At 41.9% G+C, this 26,057-nt stretch overlaps 1 protein-coding gene across 1 annotated transcript in view; it reads left to right on the top strand.

Annotated features, from left to right (window-relative positions):
• Positions 1-26,057, top strand: part of HAAO (3-hydroxyanthranilate 3,4-dioxygenase) — a 93,928-nt gene that overhangs the window by 17,802 nt on the left and 50,069 nt on the right. Inside the window, exons 3-4 of the mRNA XM_082252414.1 lie at positions 12,038-12,121; positions 25,091-25,197. Of these exons, the coding sequence (XP_082108540.1) occupies positions 12,038-12,121; positions 25,091-25,197 (191 nt within the window). The remainder of the gene's footprint in view (positions 1-12,037; positions 12,122-25,090; positions 25,198-26,057) is intronic.

Raw genomic sequence — 26,057 nt, 5'->3', positions numbered from 1 at the left:
TATCACTCATCATGTGACTGGTTGCCCCCAAATCGATGCACCAGCCTTGACATTTATTGTTGCCTGTTGCTTTAAATGTGGCATTCCAGTTTCCTTCCCATGGATCATTGATTATGGCTTTGACCTTTTGTTTAGCATAGGAGGGACGCTGTCTTCTTTGCTCTGCTTTCCATATAGTACAGTCTTTCTCTATGTGTCCCTGTTTGTGACATCTGAAACACACTCTGGTCTCTTTCCTGTGTAACCTTGCATCTGTAGCTTTAAGAGCAGTTCTGGTGTCGGTTTCTGTGGAGTCATGCACTAATTCCTTTCTTCTCTGATACTCATCTATGAGCCTGGTTTTTACAAATGCTAGCATCAGATCTGTCTCAGGTCGTGTCTCCAGTGCATTGATCAGTGCAGTATATGTATTGGGCAAACTGCATAACAACATGGCTGCAGCGTGGCTGTCTGTTATATTCTCCCCGATTGATCTGAGTTGCGCAATCACTTCCAGCATTGCGTTTATGTGCTCTTGCATGTCCTGTTCTCTGCTAAGTCTCATTTTGTAAAGTTTCTGCAGTAGAAACAGCTTGCTGTTTAAACTGGATTTTTCATGCAGTATATTAAGTACGTCCCACATGCCTTTCGCTGTGTCCTCATGGCGTATATGTATGAGCTGATCATCCTCCACTAGTAAGCTTATGGTGGCCCGTGCCTGTCTGTTCTGTTTTCTTGTCCCAGTCCTGATTATTGTCCTGTGGCCCCTCTGTAGTGGTAACCTCCCACAAGTCATCTCTAGATAATAGCATTTCCACTTTAAAATTCCATAGCTGATAATTGTCATTGTTCAGCTTGGCTACTGAGAGTTTAAGTTCTGAGTTTCCAGACATGTTTCCCTCCTTTATATAAACAGTCTTACTTGTCTATAGGAGATGTCACTGGAAACCTTCCTTATGTCGATCTTTATCCGGATCCTGGGCCCATAACCTGTTGCAGAGTGAGATCACTGGGTGCAGCGGAGTCCATTCAGATCAGATATTGTGGAGTAAACAGGAACTGGCTTCTTTATTGAAACATAACATAGATAGCAAAGATGTCACCTCATTTTAATAAGAACAACAGACAGGAAGAGATAACCAACAAGTTCAGTACAGTGTACAGGATATTACAACACATCATAGAAATGCATAGCATATCACTGAGCATTAGCGACATCTAGTGCCCTTTTTGTGAACTGCAGTTAATCGGTAATAGGCTAAGCTTTAACTACCTCCCACGCGGGCCATTGTAGATATACGGCCTGGCGGGAGTCTCGTCCTTCTGAATGGACGTTCCGGAACGTCCTTCAGAAGGAGAGAGATCGCGCCGCCGTGGGCAAGCGCAGCAGCGCGATCTCGATGTGCATGTGTCCCTCGGACACAGAGCAACATCATTCGGCAGGAGGGCCCTGTGATTGGCCCTCCTGATCACATGACGGCTGTGTCCAATCACAGCCGTCATGTAATGTAAATAGAGCCGTTGTAACGGCTTCGATCTCTTCTCCTCCTGACAGATCCTGTCAGTGAGGAGAAGAGGGATGATCGGTGCTGCAGCTGGGGTGATCAGTGAGTATTTCTGATTACTCACTGATCACAGGGGGGGTCTGTGCTGGTAATCAGAACATTGATTACCAGTGCAGCCCTGGGGGGGGGGTGCCACTAAGCCACCAGGGATGCCCACCCATGACCACCAGGGATGCCCACTATGGCCACCAGGGATGGCAAGCAGGGCTCAGAGAGCCCCCCAGTGCCCTCCCTATCAGTGTTGCCCACCAATGCCATCTATCAGTGCTGCCCACCAGTGCCATTATTGCCATCTATCAGTGCCGCCCACCAGTGCCCATTATTGCCTACCAGTGCTGCCTATCAGTGCCCATCAGTGCCCCCCATCAGTGCCGATCAGTGCCACCCATCTGTGCCGATCAGTGCCGATCATTGCTGCCCAACAGTGCCACCTATCAGTGCCTATCAGTGCTTATCAGTGCTGCCTATCAGTGCCCACCAATGCTGCATATCAGTGCCACATATCAGTGCCCATCAGTGCTGCATATCAGTGCCACCCCATCAGTGCCACCCCATCAGTGCCACCCCATCAGTGTCTCCTCATCAGTGCCTGTCAGTGCGGCATCACCAGTGCTCATCAGTGCAGGAAAAAACGTATTTATTTACAAAATTTTATAACCTAAACAAAAAAACTTTTTTTTTTTTTCAAACTTTTCAGTCTTTTTTTATTTGTGCACCAAAAAAGAAAAAACCTGGCAGTGATCAAATACCACCAAAGGAAAGCTCTATTTGTGGGGAAAAAATGACACAATTTTGGTGTAGGTACAGCGTTGCATGACCGCGCAATTGTCATTCAAATTGCAACAGCGCTAAAAGCTGAAAATTGGTCTGGGAAGGAAGGGGGTTTAAGTGCCCAGTATTGAGGTGGTTAAAGTTGTTGTATCTCCAACATAGGGTGCACACCTTAATGTAATAGGCTTCACACACCTATGGAAGCTAGATGAACAATATATATAGCAGTGGTAGTAATGCAATAATGTATCACTGCTGCCACCAGAGGTTTGATTCAGCCAAACACCAATTCAGATTGACCATTTGCCGACTGAGCAAAATTCAGACCAGACAGGCAGCTCAGCCCTAGTGAACAGCTCATTTTGTGGGTGGAGTAGAAACACTGGAGAAGGGTGATCTTCACATTGAATGGAGATGGCATTTAGAAATTTCACTAATGAATTGACAATGAACACTAATTAACCACTTAAGGAGTGTCCCGCATACATATACTGCGGCAGGGCGGCCTTTAAGCGCAAAATCACGTACATATGTGTGTTTCTGTTTTAGGGCTCTAGGGGGCGCGCATTGCCGAAGCCGCACTCCCACTGTGATTAAACACAGAGGGAGCAAGTCCGCGGGTCGGCCGCCGGCCACAAGCGATTAAGAAGAATGACAGAACAGCCATCTGCCTATGTAAACAAGGCAGACGGCTGTTCTGTCAGACAGGAAGGAAGAGATTGTGTGTTCCTACTAATCAGGAAAACAGATCTCTCTCTTCCTGCAGTCAGTCCACTCTTCCGCACAGTTAGAAAGCACTCCCTAGGAGCAGACTTAGCCCCTGGATCGCCCCAATGTTAACCCCTTCCCTGCCAGTGTCCTTTATACAGTAGCATATTATTTAGCACCAATCACTGTATTGGTGTCACTGGTCCCCAAAAAATGTCACCTAATGTCAGATTTGTACGCCGCAATGTCGCAGTCCCGCTAAAAATCGCTGATCGCCACCATTCCTAAAAAAAAAATAAAAAGTACATAAATCTATCCCATAGTTTGTAAACGCTATAACTTTTGCGCAAACCAATTAATATACACTTACTGGGATTTTTTTTTTACCAAAAATATGTAGCAGAATACAAATCGGCCTAAACTGATAAAGAAATTAGATTTTTTACATTTTTTATTGGATGTGTTTTATAGTAGTGTGGCACTACTCCCTTGGGAGCTGCTGGTTACGGGTTCCCCTGTGTTACCATTAGCAACATGACAGTTCAACATTTTCCCAAGTGTTTTAGCTCAGTCAGGAAACAGTCTAGGAGCTTTGGTTTTTGTGTTTTTACTGAGAACTTGGGTAGGAGAAGGGAATGAGTGGGAAACTTTAACTTATATAGCTATGCACAATCTGCTAGGATGACTGAATATTGCTGAATGCGGCAAGGCCGCTGCTTCACCTTGGCAATAGCGATGAAGTAGTAATAAATGGACCGCTTTAGATAAGGTGTACTGTAATGCAGAACACACTTCAGGGCCCTTCCTGGCACCCCCCTTGTCCCTATTCTTCAGGGCTTTGTAATTGGCACCCTCTTTACTGTCATACTCTCCGTGTGAGATAGCTCCTTGATCCCCTGACTTCACTGGAGTGGTCCCCCTTCCTGGGCCAGACCCTTTGGCATGTCCCTCAGTATTCACGGACACTGTTTTTCCCAAGAGACTCTGCCAGCAGCTCCACGATCAGCACCCTGGATCCTCTGCAGCTCAGCTCCACACCCGGTTCACTAGGCCGACTGCCTAAGACCACTTTCCTCTCACACTGAAGGAGGAGAGACAGCCGTCCACCCCCTCCTGGGACTCTGCTTCCCACCAAAGACGCCCTGTCACATGTCCTCTCCGTATTTATGGCCAATCCCATGGCCAATCCCAGGATGCATTGCAGAATGCCCTCCCACTGGGACTGCCATTAAACATGATGTGTCACTGGCTAGGTTTCCTCCACTGTCCAACGAGATCCCTCATTGGATGCAGTGGGCACACTCCCTTAGACCCAGTGAATCCCAGCTGGAAACATGTGACAGGTAACCTAATAGATCAGGCTCCCCTGATAAGCAGCAGGAGCAATAAATGCTTTACCTAGCACCTACCTAGCTAGGAGGGTGCTACATCAGAAAGTAAAAAATATTGTTTTTTTTTCAAAATTGTCAGTCTTTTTTTTGTTTATAGCACAAAAAATGAAAAAGCACAGAGGTGATAAAATACCATCAAAAGAAAGCTTTATTTGTGGGGGAAAAAAGGACTTAAATTTTATTTGGGTACACCGTCGCACGACCGCACAATTGTCAGTTAAAGTAACCGCAGTGCCGTATCGCAAAAAATGGCCTGGTCATTAAGGGGGTGAAACCTTCCGGGCTGAAGTGGTTGAGAAAGAAGACACATGTATGGACTTTTGAATTCTGGTGTTTGTCACAGTTATTGTTTACAGTAGTTACTAATTTATATTCACATTTTGTATTTTATTTTAGTTTATTTATTTATTTATTTTGGTAGGTCTCGCACTGCACTTATTTATTTATCTACTGAGAAGTAGATGTACAGTATGTCTCCTATCAACCACATAAATATTCACAACTTAGTCATGGGCCTATTAATTTATCATTTTGTTATGATTTTGCAGTCACATGTATGTTTCTTTAGGCCAGGGAAGATGACATGTTTTTTTTTGGTGGTATTATCTTCTATGAATTATTTTATTTTATGTGTACTTTAACTGTTGAAAACCTTCAGACCTTTTCATCTAAATACTGTTGGTGTATGGGGTACACACAAATGTTTTTTATTTTTAATAAAACTTGGGCATGCCTTGTATGCTCTCTCTGCTGCTGCCAGTTTCACAACCAGGTTCTACACTATGTCAGAAGTGTTGGCTGCATGAATGAAGCCTGTAATAGATATTGGCATTGGTTTGCACAGAATGACATTCCAACATCCTTGCAAATGAAAAAATGTTTTTTTTTTTTCAATAAAATGGTTTAGTTTACCACCTTTATTATTAAATGGAGAAGTATGGCCAAAGCTATTTTGGTCCTATTTCTCCCATGAGCCCGCGGTCGGCTGATGACACAGAGCTGGTCCAGGCTTTGAAAAGATCATGATCGTATGGTCAGAATCTGCCAGAAGCCTGGAACAGCACCTGGCTTAGCCTCTCTGCAAGCCGCTAAGAGCCTGAGCCAGCATTTCTCTCCTCTACAGCCCAGCGTTCCACTGAGCTCTGGAGGAGAGAGAGCCACTGACTGAGAGTGACTCTCTGCTCAGAATGGAGGGGGAGAACTGAGCAATCAGCTGTGTTTGATTGCTCAGTTCTCACTACAGAGCCAGCAGATCCGATGCTGCATCTACCTAGGCTAGTATAAATGTTTTTAGTTTTTTTTGTTTTTTCAATCCTGAACTTCTCTTCAACCTAAAGAGCTAATAACCTTCTCCTACCCATCTTCCCTTAGCGCTATCTATCTATCTATCTATCTATCTATCTATCTATCTATCTATCTATCTATCTATCTATCTATCTAACCGTTTTAGAGTCATTATAAATAGGACAAATCACAGAATATTCTTTGTTCCTTTTTTATTAACACTAACATTATTTATTTTAAAACTAACACTAATCAAACTAGAAAAGGCAGTTTCCCTAGGAGTTTGTATATGCGATCTGATATCACGGAACCAAGTGCAGGAGACACGTGTGAAAGCCTCACTGTGCCCTGCCTGTAGGGTAGCTCTACCTTTTAGTAAATCTGCTTAGCACACTCTGGATTACCGGGTTGCCTTCTGGATTCTTCAGAGGTGCCTTGGCAAAATGCATAAAAATTGCCCCATATTATCCAAAGCTTTTTGTGGGAACGTGTACAGGGCCATAGATAAACTGTTCTTGAGGAGAGCCACCACATTCCAGGCAAGGTAATACCTATAAAGAAGCAACATGAAGTTCTTGTGTTGCATTATGTCAGTCTTTTTCAATCAGGGTGCCATGGCACTTTGGGGAGCTGTCTGAGTTTTTTGGGGTGCCTTTGCAGAATGACTAAAATTTGCCCAAAAAAAATCAACAAACCAGTGGGTGGATCACACTTTTTTTGTTTTGTTTTTTTTTTTTGTTACTTTTTTCTTTTGTTTTTTTGTTCCACAAAGCCACACATTTTTATTGTGCAACTTTAAAACCTTGAGCACCAGTGGCCTAATAATCAATGATGTCATAGGGTAATAAGATGGATGTCAGGCACCTGGGGACGTCCTTGTTTGCCCCTCCCATTCTCTCTGTCTTCACTGGGGTCATATTGGCTGAGTGAAAGTGAAAAACTGAGGTAGAAGAGAAACATTGGAATACAAGTCAGTACCAGTGTGCAAAGGTGTAGTTGCTTTGGAAGAATAAAGCTCTTCTAACATTGCATTGTTTCTGAATTATGTAAAACATTGTTTGTTTGTTTTTTTTTTTGTGGGGTGCCACGAGATTGTGCAGAATTTTAAAGGGTGCCTTGACTGATAAAAGTTTGAGAAACACTGCTCTGGATGATGGGGGAGTTCATAGCAGTGCAGTAAGGCGGTGGTAGGTTTGGGACCACCAATGATTGATTATTTGATGACGGAGATCTTCCAATGCCACTGACCACTAGAGTTAAAGTAAAACTTTTCAGCAAATTTAGTACAAGCCGCTAAATAAATGCAGAACTACAAATTAGTAATTATCCGAAACTGGGTAAGACAGGCATAAATATTTTTACATCTTGGGACTGATAGCTTACACATTTCTATAATTAAGTTTGCCCTGACGCTGGCTTTCAGGAGAATAAAAACGAAGAATAATCGAATAATTAAATTATCCATTAAACAGTTGATTAAGATGGAAAATGTAATCTTTATATTTTGGTTAAATGATTTTTGTGTGCTGAAAAATGAACAGAGATGAAAGATCCATTCCAGCTGACAAGTAAGATCAACCAGTGAACTTGGAATACTCTCCGGAAAATAGCGCAGCTGTGCTTAACTCTTTTGGCGCCATTTTTGCATTTTTTGCATACATGTTTTAAAAACATTTTAGGGCTGCAAATTAGTTTAAATTCCCAAACTGTATATACTTTTACAGAAAAGCCCTGGTGCTAGCCTAAAAGCGATTTACAAAACTAAATTCTGACTTTTAACCACTTACCGCAAAGTGACGTAGGGGTACGTCGGCAAACTTTGCGGTGTTATACCGGGGTGATGCCTCTAGCTAGAGGCACCTTGGTTTAGAGCCGGCGGTGATGCCTCTAGCTAGAGGCACCTTGGTTTAGAGCCGGCGGTCGGTTTTCCGTCGGTAACGACCGATCCGTCGGGAGACCCGAGCAACCAGCCGGCGCATCCGCCGGCTGGATGGAGTCCCGATCAAAGCCGGAAGCAACTTTGATCGGGTCTCCGATGACGTAACCCGGAGGCGGCGTCCATGACGTCACGTCCGGGTTACTCTGCTGCAAAAGGCGGCAGATTAAAAAAATTAGTGTATTCAAAAATGCAGTTTGCGGCGTTTTGAATACATGGAAGTGTAGTGGAGGGGTCTAGGGTCTTTTAGACCCTCGATCCCTCCATAAAGTTAAAAAAAAAATAATAATAAATAGGAAAAAAACATTTTTAGCAGCCCCCGTCACCGTTAGCTCACGCACGAAAGAAAACGTATACTGAAGTCGAGCCGCGATTGAAATCGCTGTTCAAACCACACATGTGAGGTATCGCCGCGATCAACAGAGCGTGAGCAATAGTTTAAAAAAAAAAGAGCTACACTCTAACTCTAAACTGGTAACCGTTAAAACATTTTAAAGCATCGCCTATTGAGATTTCTATTGACCGTAGTTTGTCACCATTCCACGGGTGTGCGCAATTTTAAACCATAACATATTGGGTATCTATTTACTCAGGGTGACATCATCTTTCACAATATACAAAACAATGGGCTAACTTTACTGTTTAGTTTTTTTAAAATGCAGTGAAATGTGTTTTTTTGTAATTTTTCCCAAAAAATTGGGTTTTAAGACCGCTGCGCAAATACCGCGTGACAAAAAATATTGCAATGACCGCCATTTTATTCTCCAGAGTCTTTGCTAAAAAAAATATATATATAATGTTTGGGGGTTCTAAGTAGTTTTCTAGGAAAAAATACTGATTTTAACTTGTAAACAAAAAGTGTCAGAAATAGGCCTGGGGCTTAAGTGGTTAAAGTCCGAATTCTGTGAATAAAAGTCAGAATTCTGAAATTCAAAGTCAGAATTCTAAGATTCAAAGTCACGAGTTTGTATGTTCTAAACTGCATTTTTGCTGAAAACTTGCACTCGATAACCTGTAAATATTACGTGACATAACTAATTGGAATACCACTTTTTTGCTTTCCAGGGTCCCTGCTTTCAGAAACTATATGGAAGAGCCCTGGGGCCATCCTAAAATATTCAAGTTTGTTAAAAAATAATGGTAAAAAAACAGTAAAAAATTTTAATTTTAGGGTATACAAACGTGTGACTTGGAATCTCAGAATTCTGATTTTAAAGTGGTATTAAAGTCTTTTTTTTTTGTTTAAAAATAACAAACATGTTATACTTACCTGCACTGTGCAGTGGTTTGGCACAGAGCAGCCCGGATCCTCTTCTTGGGTCGCTTTCCGGCGCTCCTGGCCCCTCCCTCCTGGTCCCACAGCAAGCAGCTTGCTATGGGGGCACCCAAGCTGAGCCCCTGCTCTGTGTCCATTCAGACACATAGCCATGGTTTTGGCCCACCCCCTCTCTCTCCTCATTGGCTCACTGACTTTGATTGTCAGCAGTGGGAGTCAGTGGCACCTGCTGTGTGTCTCAGCCAATCAGGAGGGAGATTCCTGGACAACAGAGGCTCTTGTGAAAAATCACTGAAAGGAGATGGGGCTCAGGAGGGGTGATGCACACAGAAGGTTTTTTTTAATCCTAATGCATAGAATGCAATAGGATAAAAACAAACAAACAAAAAAAAAAAAACTTCTGCCTTTTAGAACCACTTTAAAAGTCAGAATTTTGTTTAATACATTTTAGGATGGCCCCAGGTTTTTCTGAAAGTGACAATTAAAAAGAACAAAAAATTATAATTTAAATTGGCTGGAGATTCCTTTCATCTATTACAGACCCTATCATAGATGATGATCTGGTATAGCTGCTAGAGGGACCCCCACAAAAAAAAAAAGCATATGGTCTCTTTATAACCGTGATGGCAAATGTTTTTGAGCCTGAGTGCCCAAACTGTGACACAGAACCAACTTATTTATTTCAAAGTGCTAGCATTCGTCGCCATGCAGCACATCGCACATTGCACATCTCCATCACACTGTAAACTTCCAGCTAATATTATGTATCACCCTTCAGCTCACACCTCTTTGTTGTCTGGCAACATCAGTGAGCTACACATTACACATTGCTATGTAACTCATAGCACACCTCTGCACCATGCATCCCACCCCTCCATACAGCTCATGGTACACTTTCCTCTCCATCACACATCTGGTCCCCCCTCTGCAGCTCACCACCTCCTCCTACCCTACCTCTGCTGTGCGACGACAGTGGTGCAGTGACACTCATGTAGCCCATCATGGTCCCTCTGCCCACACACACACCTATCCTTCTATCGCCAAAGAACAAAACACGGTCATGTGGCACAGCTCGTTACCAGCAGCTCTGGCCTCATCTCTGGGCTTTCTCACCAATGGAACGAGGTTGCTGCACTCCACAACCCCCGGGCAAACAAACACCCACTTTTCCTCCCACGCTAGTCGATTGGCTGTTCATTTCCCGGCCGAGGGAGGGGATTGGCTCCCCAGTCGATTGGCTGTTCATCCCCCGGTCTAGGGAGGTGATTGGCCGCCCTTCCTGCCAGTCTGTGAGTTGGTCCCACAGCATTTTCACCAAAGAGTTGTGCTCTGAATCAAATGCTGTGGGGGATCTGGAGGAGGCAGGTTATGCCAGGACAGTGTATGGACACTGAGCGCTTTGTCCTCCTAGTGAAGTGTGTGGAGCTTTTATGTGCCTAAAGTTGCTCAGAAAACTATAGCTCGTATGCCCACGGAGAGGGCGGTGGGTTCGCCATCATTGCTCTATAATATACACCAGGCTTTATATGAGCTGGCAGCTTGGCTAGCCAGGAAAGGAGGGGCTAATGAGTGTGCACCCCCTCTTCCCTTTAAGTTACCCTCAGATACCATTCCCTCTAACATGAATAAGTAAGGGATACCTAGTACTCCTGTTTACTCAACAAAAAAAGTTAATAAAGACACTACAAATCTTTTTACAAGTTCTTTAACCACTTTAAGACCGGAAGGATTTGCCCCCTTAATGACCAGGCCATATTTTGCAATTCGGCACTGCGTTATTTAACGGACAATTGCGCGGTTGTTCGATGCTGTACCTAAATAAAATTGATGTCCTTTTTTTCCCAGAAATAGAGCTTTCTTTTGGTGGTATTTGATCACTTGTGCGTTTTTTTTAAAATTTTTGCGCCATAAACAAAAAAAGAGCGACAATTTTGAAAAAAAAAAAACAATATTTTTCACATTCTGCTATATAACATTCCCAAAAAAAAATTAAAAATCAAAATTTTTTCACATATTAGGCCAATTTGTTTTCTGCTACAAATTTTTTGTAAAAAAAAAATCACAATAAGCATATTTTGATTGGTTTGCACAAAAGTTATTGCATCTACTAACTACGGAAAAGATTGATGTCATTTTTATTGTGGTTTTTTTTTTAACTAGTAATGGAGGCGTTCTGCAATTTTTTGCGGAACTGCGACATTGTGGCGGACAGATCGTACCCCTAACTGACATTTTTGACACTTTTGGGGGGACCAGTGACATTACTACAGTAATCAGAGCTAAAAATATGCACTGTTACTGTAATAATGCCATTGGCAGGGAAGGGGTTAACCCTGTGGGTGATCAAGGGGTTAAATGTGAGCCTAGAGGAGTGATTCTAACTGTGGGGGGGGGGGCTTGGCTTCTGAAATGACCATAGAGACATGTGATCTTATATAGAAGGGCTCTATGACCATTCCAGGGAGAAGAACGGTCAGCTGTGTTTACAACAGCTGACCGTTCTTCTTGCTCAGTGGGGAGCGATCGCGGGTGTCAGGCGGCAATCAGGACCGTCTGCCTGCTGCATCAACTTCCCCGCTGACAAGCGGGGGTGGGAACATGCCGCTGGCCCCCAGCCTCCTGCTCGCTTGCCCAGGAGCGGCTGCCTGCCGCAGTATAAATGCAGCGGGCGGTCGTAAAGCGGTTAATAACACCTTGTCCCCATGTTGATGAGAACAGGGGCCTCTTCTCCAATAACCTGGTGCCTGGAGGTTTTGGGGGGGGGGGGGGTTGCAGGGTGGATTTGACAGATTCTGGAAGCTTCAGACACCAGCCCCCTCTTTATAAATCAGTCCTCACAAAAAAATTGCAAACTAAATAGAGACACCATACATCTCTGATATGTCCTGTATTGTCCATACTTGGTTAAGGGTCCAATATGGATTTTTGGGGTGGATCCTATGTCATTTTTTATTTGTATTTTGTTTGGGTGGGTCCCCCCTTATATCCAAACCAGACCACTCACAGCAAGTACATAAAGTTCTCAAACATGAAGTACATGAATAAAGAAGTACATAAAGTTCTCAAACACTGTTTAAGGAACTGATACAGAAGTTAATCTGAAATGTTCCATTTTCTTGTTTTCTAGTTATTTTACCAGCTGGAAGGGGACATGTGTCTGAAGATCATTGAAAATGGAAAACACAGAGATATCCACATCAGAGAAGGAGAGGTACAGTAAATTAAACCACAATTTGGCCTATTTTAGAGAGAAAATATGTTCTATTAAAAGGCAACTCTCCCAAAAATCCCAATAAGTGTATATTGATTGGTTTTCGCAAAAGTTATAGCCTCTACGAACTATGTGATTGATTGACGGGAAATTGTATTTATACATTTTTATTTTTACTAGTAATGGCGGCGTTTAGCGGCTTATAGCGGGACTGCGACATTGCAGCTGACAAAACGTGACACTAATACAGTGTTCAGTGCTAAAAATATGCACTGTTACTGTACTGATGACACTGGCTGGGAAGGGGTTAACATCAGGGGTGATCAAAGGTTAAATATGTGCTTAGGGAGTGCTTGCTAACTGTGTGGGGGGGGTGCTTGTATAGGAAGGCAGAGATCCGTGTTCCTGCTTTGTAGGAACACAGGATCACAACCTTCCCTTCTCACAGAATGGCGATCTGCCTTGCTTATATAGGCAGACCGCCGTTCTGCCTGTGTCCCAACAATCGGCAGGTCCCGGCGGACATCGTGTCCGCTGGACCCGCTGATTGGCTCCTGATGTGTCCAGTCACAGCGGGAGCCGATCGCCGGCGGGGCGCGTGTGTGTCCCAGGCCTAGAAGTGCAGAATCACTTACAGGTACCTAATTCTGCACAGGAGAGCTGTCTTGTCGCCGTATATATACAGTATACGGTCGGCAAGCAGTTAAAACCCACTTTTAATGTATAAATATTGCAACATCACTTTTTCAGGCAATTTAATTTAGGCAGAGTTCAGGCCTACTTTAGTAGACTGAACTGAAAGGTGAGTATGATAGGTCAGAATGAGGCCGCCATATTGCAAGGAACAAGGTAATGACCGAGTGATTATTACATTGTATCTGCCTTTTTTTTTTCTGGAGTACTGGATGACGTTAATTGTCCAATAAAACTCATTTTAAACATGACTAACAGGAAAATACCCTCTACCTCTGCTAACCGCAATCAAGATTAAATAGATCTCTAATTTTCCTTAATTATAACAGATTTCCGTTTTGGCGTCCCCCCTTATGTGGTTTTGAAAATAGCAGAGTAATGTGTCCCTCAACGATGCAACTTGAAACTAGAAAAATGAATCTGAAATGAGGGCCAAGGAGACTTTTTACTCAGGGATTTCTCATTATTTTCTACTCTTAGCAAAATATATGGAGATTTATGGAGCTGAACCCAAGGCAAATGGCTAAATGTACAGATAAAATACATATAAGGGAGCTGTTTTACCTGTATTTTGAGCTTTACACAGCTCAGCCGCACAGTACGGCCTTGTCTGGCAAGGCAGAAGATCAAATTTTTCTCTGTTGAAGTAAGGTGACACGAAAGCTGGTGTAGCACTACTCCCACGGGTGCTGCTGAAAGCGGGTTCCACTGGGTTACCCATAGCAACGACTTGTAAATCCTCATTACTTTAAGTCCTTGGCTTAGTCAGTAAACAGTCCAGGGGATTTGGTTTTTGTGTATTTTATTTGGAACTGGGATAGGAGAAGGAATGAGTGGGATACTCCAACTATGAACTACGGACAATTAGCAGTAGCATGTGCGGCAAGGCCGCTGCTTCACCCTGCCACTAAGGTGAAGATGATTAGAATAGCTCCGGGTTTTAGTTACTCTCTTCAGGGTTATGAAAATGCCCCCCCCTTTACTCTCAATACTGGTGTGCTGATACCTGTCCACTGACCCTAGCTTCTGGAGTGGACCCCTTCCTGGCAGACCCCTGGGCAAGTTCCTCTGTACTCATGGACACTGTTTTTCCAGAGTCACCGTTGCCTCCAAACTCCACTTGTCAGCATCCAATAGACCTCTGCGTTCAGCCACACCTTCAGGTTCACCAAGCCGACTGCCTTTGACCACCTTTCACAGCTGCAGAAGGAGAGACAGTCGTACCCTCCTTCTGGGAATTGGCTTCCTGCCCAAAGACACCCTGTCACATGTGCCCTTGGCTTTTATGGTCAATCCCAGGCTGCACCACTGTTGTGCCTTCCCACAAAAGGCTGTGTCACTGGCTGGGTTTCCTCCACTGTCCAAGAGGCTCCCCTATTGGATACAGTGGGGACACGCCCTCAGACCAGGTGAATCGCACATGGACACATGCAACAGGCAAAACTAACAATCCTGCTCCCTGATAAGCAGAAGAGCAAAACAATGCTTTTATTCTAGCACCTATATAGGAGGGTGCTACACTGGATACACACGATACAACTTTTGTTGTTAGATTTCCTTTAGATTTACCTTCAACTATGTAGTGCAAGGGCCTGCCTTATTGCATACTAATTGAAAGTGTTTAGATTTGACCTCATATTATTTGGTTTTGGTAAATCTAAAGGAAAAAATCTAAAGACAATTGTATAGTGTGTATGGCCCATTTCAGGCCTTCTACCCCCTCCCCAGCATGTGACTGGAAAGTGAAGGAGAAGCAGAAGACTGATGAGCTCATCACTCTGTTCTCTCCTCTTATGAACATGTTCCTTGTTAGCATGAGCACTGCAGCACAACTGGCTGTCTGCTTTTACTGTTTCTTTTGAACCTCTTGATGGTTAACTGCTTGCTGTCCGTAAAACGTAGATATACGGAGACAAGGTGGCTTGGCTGCACTAGATCACGTAAATAGTACATGATCTCAAACTTTCGGGTCGGGTGCGCGTGGCCAGCAACCTGGCCATGCTGTGATTAAACACAGCAGATGTGGATCACTGGGTGACTGCCAATGGATTACCGCCGTCACCCGACAATCATGAATTTACACAGGGCAGAGCCCTGCCTATGTAAACAAGTCAGAGCCCTGCCCTCTCAGGGGGGAAATAATAGATTCTTTCCCCACAAAGCAGGGAGTATAATCCATTACTTCCCCTAGTAAAAGCACCTAGCACACTAAAACACTGACTAGGCACACAGTTAACCCTTTGATCGCCCCTGATGTTAACCCCTTCCAAGCCAGTGTCATTAGTACAGTGACAGTCCATATTTTTAGCACTAATTACTGTATCAGTGTCACTGGTTCCCAAAAAGTGTCAAAAGTTCCAGTTAGTGTTCGAATGTCCCCCAATATCGCAGCCCCACTATAAGTTGCTGATCGCCGCCATTACTAGTCAAAAAAATAAATATAAATTCCAGTATATATCCCATAGCTTGTAGACACTAACTTTTGCGCAAACCGATCAATATACGCTTATTGGGATCTTCTTTTTTTACCAAAAATATGTAGCAGAATACATATTGGCCTAAATTTTATGAAGACATTTTATTTTTTACATTTATTTTTTATTGGATATGTTTTATGGCAACAAAAAATAGACTTTTTTTCAAAATTGCATATAGTTTTTTGTTTATAGCGCAAAAAATAAAAACCGCAGAGGTGATCAAATACTACCAAAAGAAAGCTCTATTTGTGGGGAAAAATACATTTTGTTTGAGTACAGTTTTGGATGACCGTGCACTTGTCAGTTAAAATAACGCAGTGTTGCATCGCAAAAAAAGACCTGGTCATGAAGGGGGGTATATCTTCTGGAGGTCAGTGGTTAGGAACCTGTCAGAATTGGACAGTGAACGCTGTTATGGTAGACTTTACTGAGACTGCAAGCTTAGGGGCTGTCATGCTCATTCTTTGCTACTTGTAGATTCTGGGACCTAAAGAAAGTCACCTGTGCATAGGTGTCCTAGTACTGCAGTGGCTGCATACTTGTTCTTTGCTTTGTGATTCATCATATTTCCAGCCAAAGCTTTGCATATATACTATGTGTAATGACTGAATATGGCTGCCCATATGTACATACTGTATATACCTATAAACTATATGCAGAATAAGCACACATTGATAAGATTATATATAATAAAGCCCAGAAGTGGGCCTCAATTTATTTTTTTGCTGTCCCCTGCAGTACCTCTTCCACACCACAAGGCACTTACCATGTGGATAATGGTGAATTCATTCACAGCGTATTGGTGCAGAGTTGCACTAAAGTCACCCGTTAGCATCACCCAGATCATAGCAGATGCAAAGGTGACGAGGACCTTACATCATCACGTGAAGACTTCAGAAAAGAGAATAAAATCATAAATGCATAAAATGCTGTCAGGCTACAGAAAGGAGTAGGAGAGCATTTTTGGGGAACGTGAAGCCCTGAGTTGGCCCTTAACTTCTTATATTCTTGTATGGCCACTTTGGCAGCAGTGGCAGCATTTACACCCTTCCAGCTGATGTACAATTCATTAACAATTCCGCTTTCCTGTGGCTTTCCAAAGATATTGTAATGTGCCACCCCCACCTCTGCCTAAATTCCATTCTGCCATGAATCCTGGGATCCACTGCCCCTCCTTTGGACCCAGAACATCCATGGCTGGAGTCAGCAGGCAGAGAAGAGGACAATCATCATCCCTGCATTGAATGAAGCTGGAAGTCATGTGCATTTAGTCAACTCTGGTTTCAGCGCTGTCATTCTCTGGTCATACTGTGCTTGATTAGATTCAATGGAGTGCAGTGGAGCAATTAGGGGTCTAATAGACCTCTGATGTCTCATTAAAGTGAATCAACCACTTTCATTAAGTTAAAATAATCAAAAAACATTTTTTTTCACTTTCAAAAAATATTTATTAGGTTTCAAGACAGCAAGTGCACATTTCTACTATATATTGCAAATAATATGAAGATATCATATTAAAATCTCGCTGATTATTCCTTTAAATCTAAGCTTACTAAAGCTGTATTGCCTCCTAAAGTAAAAGTGAGTATATAGAGAGGCTAAGCTCCTGACTAGATTGAAAGTCTAGTGAATGTAGCTCTAACCCCCAAAAAAGAGCCACTTATTTCTTTTCCCACAAGTGTAGCATTAGCCAGGCAAACAGCAACATTCACACTTCTGGCTCAGTAAACAGTCTAGGGGTTGGCTAAGCTAGTTTACTTGGATGGAGCTCAGGGGAGCTGTGCGCTACTCCAGAACACCAGACAGTAACGAGAGGACACTTTCTCTCTGCAGTTGCTTCCTCGAACAGTCCCTTCAGTGATAGATCAGGGAATGGACAGCATTTGAACACTATAAGCAATGTTCTAGGCCAGGTAAGCCTTAGTATTAGTGCACCAGGGGTTAACAGCAGTAATCGTCAATAGGATCCTTCACTCAGTTCTGTACTCCATGTCCCCGGGTACCTGGATGCCACCCTCCAGCCTCAGGCAGACAATTCCTCAGTGAATCTTCCAGACCAGATCATCAGTGAAACCCCTCTCTTACCTCCAGGGAATTGTAGCTGAATAGCCCCCCCCCCAGCACAGCTGGGAGCTCAATGAGCAGAGCACAAGTAGAATCTTTAACTGTACTGCCCAGAAGGTCAGCAGCCCTTCAGCCTGGGGACTTCTCCTCCTGGACAAAACCCCTGCTGCCTTAGACTCCAAACTGTTTATGTACTCTCCCAGCCATCTCCTGGGCACCCTCCTCCATGGATTGGCTGGAACCAGATATACAGTGGGGAAAATAATTATTTGATATCCTGCAAATTTTGTAAGTTTGCCCACTTACAAAGAAATGAAAGGTCTATAAATTTTTATCATCTGCGGTTTTCAAATGATAGAGACAGAATATCATCAAAAATCAGGAAACGACACATGATAAAAATGTTATAAATTGAGTTGCAGTTCACTGAGTAAGGTAAGTATTTCATCCCCTACCAACCAACAATAATTCTGGCTCCCACAGGCTGGTTACAGTATGTGCTCATGTGGTACACAGATCAGTTCTGTCAATTTAGGAACTTGCTCCTAACAACAACTAAAGACACCTGTCCACAGTATCTTTCTTCCATTCAAACCTCACTATCATGGGTAAGACCAAAGGGCTGTCAAAGAATATCAGGGACAAGATTGTAGACCTGCACAAGGCTGGAATGGGCTAAAAGACAGTCCGCAAGAAGCTTAGTGAGAAGGAGACAACTCTTACTGTTGGAGCAATTATTTGCTAATGGAAGAAATACAAAATAACAATCAATCACCCTTGGTCTGAAGCTTCATGTAGGCTTTTGCCTTATGGGGTAAAGGATGTTCATGAGAAAAGTGAGCGCAAAAAAAGTCAGCCCAGAACTACACGGGAGGAGCTTGTAAATGATCTCAAGGCATTTGGGACCACAGTCACCAAACAAACCAGTGGTAACAAAATATATCCCCATGGATTGAAATCCTGCAGCGCCCGCAAGGTCTCCCTCCTCAAGAAGGCACATGTACAGGCCCATCTGAAGTTTGCCAATGAATATCTAAATGACTCAGAGAAGGATTGGGAGAAAGTGCTGTGGTCAGATGAGACCAAAATTGAGCTCTTTGCCATTAACTCGATTTGCCATGTTTGGAGGAAGGAAAATGCTGACTATACCCTAAAAACACCATCCCTACAGTCAACCATGGAGGTAAAAACATTATGCTTTGGGGCTGTTTCTCTGCTATAGGTACAGGCCAACTTTGCTGCATTGAGGGGCAAATGGACGGGGCCATGTATTGCAAAATCTTGGATGAGAACCTTCTTCCCTCAGCCAAAACACTAAAGAAGGGTCGTGGATGGGTCTTCCAGCATGACAATGACCCAAAACCTACAACCAGGGCAACAAAGGAGTGGCTCAAGAAGAAACACATTAAGGTCATGGAGTGGGCTAGCCAGTCTTCAGACCTTAATCCTATAGAAAATGTATGAAGGGATGTAAAACTTCGAGTTGCCAAGCGGCAGCCAAGAAATCCTAAGAATTTAGAGAAGATCTGTAAGATCTGATAAGAGTAGACAAAAATCCCTCCTGAGAGGTGTGCAAACCTGGTAATCAACTACAACAAATGTCTTACCTCTGTGTTTGCCAACAATGGGTTCCTCCAACAAGTACTACATTAAGTCATGTTTTGCTTGGGGATCAAATACTTTTTCCTGTATATTCAGGCTGCTTTTTTGACTCTCCCAACCCACTATATTCTGGAAGCCTCAATCAAATTAAATGCAATCAAGCCTGCAGCCTGCAAAGCCCAGAACAGCCCAACGTGATCACAAACTGCTCAACGAATTACAGGAGAGCTACCAGGACTAAATTTACCTAACCTAATTAGCAACCTGTCTAGAAGGTTGCTACATAGATATTTGGAATCATAAATATATAAACACAAATGTATATGGGCCATAGTTTGGAGGTCAGATGTGGAACAAATATTTTGAAAACTGGGGTGAAAGTACAGATGGGAATGAAAAGGAAAATAAAGTAAGAAATAATATAAAAGGTGTGTGAGGGGGCCTTCAGGCATTCTCCACTGTTCCCCTCCAAGTTGAAATGTTATAGATTGGTTAGACTTTTGAGGGGGGGTTTGGTATGGAAATCCACAGATTCCACATCTTAAGACATTTTTTGTGGGTATCAGTAAGTATACAGGTGAGTTTTTTGTTGAAAAAAAAAACACATCTATGTGCTGTCTAACATCTGTGAAGCACACAAATTGCTTCTTCCAGGCTTACAGTTTAATTGGGATTTGGAAAGAGAGAGGATTTTATGTGGAGAAGTGCAAACGAAGGGGTGCCTTGGAAGAGAGCCAAGGACTAGATTGTGAGGTATGGTAGATTAATACCCTTTGGCTTAGAATCTGAATAGCACTGGACAAGTGCATAGCATCTTCTGCACCATAATTTGAGAACAAAAAAAATTTTTTAACCTCCCTGGCGGTATGATTATGTCAGGAATTACATACCAAAAGCGGTACAATTGTTTTCATGGAAATTTGGCGTTATGTATTATAGGCCTACAATTCTTAGTAATTACTGACTTAAACCTGACCAAAACAAGAGTCTAGTAGACATCCCGGATGTGATAAATTTGAAACACAAACGCGTGAATTATAATCGAATCAATAATATTATTTTATTATTTAATATATAATATATATACTGGTAATAAAATTATATTATTGATTAGATTATAATTCATGCATTATATATAGATATATGTGTGTGTATATATATATATTTATATATATATATATATTTATATATATATATATATATATATATATATATATATATATATATATATATATATAATATATAACGCATGAATTATAATTGAATCAATAATATAATTTTATATATATATATATGTGTGTGTGTGCATATATATATATATATATATACCGGTGTGTGTGTGTATATATATATATATATATATATATATATATATATATATATATATATATATATATATATATATATATATATATATATATATATATATATATGCGCATATATATATATATATATATATATATATATATATATATATATATATATGCATATATATATATATATATATATATATATATATATACATATATATATATAAAATATAAAATGTGTTTTGTGTAACGTTTTTTTTTTTTTAATTTCCCTCCCTAGTTCCGCTCCCATGCAGCATTGCTGCTGCAGGGAACGGAACTAGGAAGTGATCAGACCGATGGTGGACGGAGGAGCGGCGGGACTCTCGGCTGGCGATCTCAGCAATGAGAGATCATCGCTGGATCGCCAGGATAAGGTAAGAGAACACCACTGCGCTCTCTGCAATCCACCCGAGCGTGACTCGGGGTTACCGCTCCTGCAATGAAAAATCCACCCCGAGTCACGCTCGGGATTACCGCCTAGGTGGTTAATGGCCCCACTGTTTTGCTTTGGTGTCTAGTATGGTCATGCTGCAATAAAGCAAGGAAGTTTAGAACTCTGCAGTGTATTATGTACTTTTACTAAATAAAAAAATGCTGTACATAAAAACTATTACATTTATAGGAATACAATATCAGACTGACAGATATACCTATAACAAGCAAAATGCTACCTACTTCCTAGCAAATTTGGCAGAAACTATGGTCTGTAAACAGGAAAAATATGCTGAAAAGTTACTTAACTCAGGTTAGAGTGGGTTCATGATCTCCGTATGCAACAAGGAGCAAAGGCTTAATCTATAAAGGTGCTGGAGATCAGGCAAAAGTGTCTTGAGGTATAGCTTCTTCTGTCTGCACAGACCTTCCTTGGTGTTACTGCATTATAGTGTTCCCCTTTTAGTCTCTGTTGTTGGCTTTTTATTTGAAAAGTTTTACCATTCCCACATGGCTGTGGCCCCTTTCACAATACTGGGTTTCAGTAGGAGAAGCATTCTCCAATTCGACCTCTAGATGGCACTGTTGTATCATTCATGCCATAGTTTAAATATTTCAAACAAGTCAAGCTATTGGTTGATCAGGTTACAAACTTGTTTACAGAGACAATAAAAAAAAACATCTAACTGTCAACTGAAATACAACAATAGTTCATTATTCCCATTGTATTCAACGGCATTTGTGTGAGATGTATTTCCTCAAACAGACTTTATGTATGTTTCTAAGTCAAACTAATTGTTCTATATACAGTAAGTGTGAAAATAAAAATCATAAAACAGACATATATTTATTATCAAAAACTCACCCACGTACACACACATATGAGCTTACACAACTGAGTGGGCTGCACAAATTAGGCATTGTCTGTGCCAAATTAGGAGTAATAATTCTACAGCCACCATTCACACTCAGGGCTTATTTACACCACAATCTCTGCATTCACTGTGTCTCAGCATGCACATTTGTCAGCATTTTTAGCACATTTGCAGTGCGTTTTGAGTGCATTTACAATGCATTTTTTTTAGTAATGCTTTTAATTTTTCCATTTTTTTTTTGCATTGGCACACACTTATGCGCATTCAAGAGTGTTTGCAATGTGTTTGCACACATTCATGCTCATTTGAGGTGCCTTTACGTGTGTTTACAGTGTGTTCAGGTGAAGAAAAATAAGTGTACTATATTTTTTTTAAGAACACATGAAAGCAATTCAGTGGTGTAAACTAAACTCATTGAAATACATTTTTCTTGCATATTCATTGTACTGCATTTATGCTGCTTTTAAAAACACGTCTGACTGCATCTGGTGTAAATGAGCCCTTAAAGTGATTGTAAAGTCTTGTTTGTTTTTTCTGTTTTTTTTTTAGTTAAAAATAACAAACGTTATACTTACCTGCTCTGTGCAGTGGTTTTGCACAGAGCAGCCCAGATCCTCCTCTTCTCTGGTCCCCTTAAGCTATCATGGCCCCTGCCTTATGTTGGGTGCCCCACAGCAAGCAGCTTGCTATGGGGGCACCCAAGCCAAGTCACATCTATCTGTGTCCATTCACACACGGAGCCGTGTCCCTACCCCACCCACTTTCTCTTCTCATTGGATCACTGAGTTTGATTGACAGCAGCAGGAACCAATGGCACCATGCTGCTGTCTTAGCCAATGAGTAGAGGAATCCTGGGCAGATGAGACATGCCTGTAACATCACTGGATCTAGATGGGGCTCAGGTAAGTATTAGGGGGCTGAGGGGGGCTGCTGCACACAGAAGGTTTTTTTATCTTAATGTATAGAATACATAAGATAAAAGACGTTCTGCCTTTACAACCACTTTACCTCTAAACTGATAAAAGGAAGACTTTTTTTTTTATACATATAATCTTTATTTAAGACAAGATAACATGTCACATTGAACATTTCCGAAGTGCAGAGATATAAGGTCATAAAGACATGTACTGTATAGTATGCAAGAGTGCAATATATACAACAACATAACGTTAAAGCTAACCCTGTAGGGAGCTTGGTACAGTCCACAGGGCAGACATACTGATCAAATCATTTAGGGGTTCTGGCAGGTAGGCCCGAAAACCAATCTAGGCCTACAAAGAAATTTAGAGTGCTAGGTTGAGGTTGACAAACGAGTAGCCCCACTGGCTCGGATGCTGGGGGAGGGGGGCCTTGGAGCCTCCATCAAACCCCCCCCCCCAACAGGTCGCCACTACAAAGGCCACACCGAAGCATGTCTAAGTGCGGAAAAAGGAAATTGGTGCCATCCACATAAGAGGAGACCTTACTTACAGTAGCAGTACATTAGGCCAGTATGTCAGTCTAGTGCACTTAACCACTTAAGCCCCGGAAGATTTTACCCCCTTCCTGACCAGGCCCTATTTTGCGATTCAGCACTGCGTGACTTTAACGGACAATTGCACGGTCATGCGACGCTGTACCCAAATGAAATTGACGTCCTATTTTTCCCACAAATAGAGCTTTCTTTTGGTGGCATTTGATCACCTGTGCAATTTTTACTTTTTGCGCTATAAGCAAAAAAAGAGCGACAATTTTGAAAAAATAATATTTTTCACATTTTTTTTTATATGAAATCCCCCCCCCAAAAAAATGTAAAAATCAAAATGTTTTAACATTTCAGGCCAATTTGTTTTCTGCTACATATGTTTGGTAAAAAAAATCACAATAAGCGCATTTTGATTGGTTTGCGCAAAAGTTATTGCGTTTACTAACTAAGGGAAAGATTTATGTCATTTTTAGTGTTTTTTTTTTAACGAGTAATGGCGGTGATCTGCGATTTTTTTTGCGGGACTGCGACATTGCAGCGGACAGATCGGACCCTTGACTGAGATTTTTGACACTTTTGGGGTTACCAGTGACATTACTACAGTAATCAGTGCTATAAATATGCACTGTTACTGTAAAAATGACACTGGCAGGGAAGGGGTTAACTTTATTGGTGATGCAGGGGTTAAGTGTGTCCGTAGAGGTGTGCTTCTAACTGTAAAGGGGTGTGGCTAGTGATGTAAGCACAGAGACATACGATCCTACATAGCAGGATCGTATGATCTCTGTTCTTACTTCAGGGAGAATGACAGGCGGCTTTGTTTACATCAGCCGCCTGGCTTTCTCCCTCTCCACGTGGAGATCGCGAGTGGCCGGCGGACATCGTGTCCGCCGGTCACACACGCGGACTTCTTAGGGAACGAGCGGGGGCGGGAGTGCGCCTCCGGCGGGGCGCGCGCTCGCCCCCTAGAGGCTCACAGGCTAGTGACGTAGTCCTACGTCACTTTGCCTGTACGAGGCTGACCGCCGCAGTAAATAGTCGTGCAGTGGTCGGCAAGTGGTTAAAATATCATAGAAAACCAAATGTCAAAAAGAAGAAAAAGCATTATTAACAACAAAAAAAAAAAGGAAGAAGAAGAGCAGGCACGTACCTGGGTTCTCATTAGAAGTGCAACTGTTCACACCAATGACTGATGCTGCATGGTAAGGGAATTTAAAGCGGAGGTGGCCGTTCTGAAAAATGCTCTGTCTTACTGCTGCTGGGGTTGAGTGTTCTGTCTAAGGGAGGGTTTTGCCAGCTCTAACAATGCTAAGTCTAGATTAGAAGAAACTTACGGCCGAAGGCTTTTAAAGCATTGCTTATGGACAGTTTTGGGTACGTTAGTATGTTGCTGTTTCACAGGCATGCATAATTTTAAAGCTTGACATGTTTGATATCTATTTACTCAACACAACCTGATTCATTATATTTTATTTAAAAAAAATGATTATATATTGTTAGGCTTAGTTGATTTTTTACTAAGAATATGGGTTTGGTAAACATGTGCTAATATCGCATGACAATAAAAAACTGTAATTACCAATTCGGGGTTTTAACTAATCGTCAGACCTAAAATGTGCATTTTAATGTGTGCAAAAATGTCACTGGCAACAAAAAGGATAAGCTTATAACATACAGTAAATGTGGAAAAAAGCTAAACCTTAGATAACCTAGATGACCTATAGGTAAACTGAATTCCACACACGCTGTATTTCTACAGGGATAATTGTAATAGCAACAAAACACAAGCAGAGACCAAGCTGATACTGAAACGTCTATATGACTTGGCTTTCCCAAGGACATCTGTGAGCCATTCTGCCTTTGTGGGTTATTTATGTATTGGTGAGTTTGATTAGAGAATAAAGTAATTGTCATGTGTGAGGCTTAACTACGGCTTAGAGCAAGAAGATAATGTTGTATTTGCATGCATTGTCTCCAGTCCATTCCACAATAACATTCTGTCTACACAGATGTTTCTGCTTCCTGCTCGAATTCCGCACTCTCCGCAAAGATTCTCAAACACCGTGGGTCTTGTGCTTGAGAGGAGGAGGTTAGAAACCGAAACAGATGGCCTACGGTAAGACATAATTTGCTCTGTAGTAAAAAAAATATTTAAAAAACCCAAATCGATCGATAACCTCCATTTAGCACCAGCTCAACCAACTGGCATAATCATTGCCTACATCCTTAGGCTGAAGGAAAGTCCTCCTATTGTGCTTCAACACACAAGCACCTAGCACACTGCATACCCTGTTCTCACGGTTTAAAGTTTCTATGCCTTTCCTTGAATAAGCATGCTCCCAGTTTGTGTGAGAGCTTTAGGGAGCCATTGGGTAAAAGTGGGACAAAGTCTGTACAAGCAGTTTTCTGATTGGAGCTGCTCTTAGGACTTGTGTGATGTGGCTGACGGGTGATCCCTCCATCCATGTTGTTAAGCATGAACAGAGGAATCTGTTGGTTTTCTCTCATTCAACCTGCAGGACTGAACGACAGACATCTTGTTGTGTATAGAGAGCCTTACACTTACACATTACTTAGTATACATGCACTTAACATCAGAAAATATAATTGATGCTTAGTTTGTGAGGATAATGAGGTGTGAGGAACCCCTTAAACTGAGTGGGGAATGGGAATATCATATTCAAAATTCATAATTACCAATCAAGTTTGAAGATTGAATAGCTCAGCTTTTGACACAAGCAGGTTATAATAAATTCCTTTAAACTTTCTTAGGAGAAAAGTGTAAATCCTAGCAGGATCATAAATTCCATTGAGACAGCTAGGCAGGGCAGTGGTTTGTCGAAGTGTGGTTAAGCAGGTCTGTAAACCTATTTGTTGTAAACTCTGGATGGCTATCATAACCCTGAAAACCAGATTACCATTTTAATGGCTTTTGCAAATCATTTTATTTTTTTGGGCCTGAGTATTTACATCCAT

This window comes from Pelophylax lessonae (assembly GCF_965119305.1).
Source record: "Pelophylax lessonae genome assembly, chromosome: 3".
Taxonomy (NCBI): domain Eukaryota; kingdom Metazoa; phylum Chordata; class Amphibia; order Anura; family Ranidae; genus Pelophylax; species Pelophylax lessonae.
The sequence above is the reverse complement of the archived record's forward strand: the minus strand, read 5'-3'. Positions and strand labels throughout refer to the sequence as shown.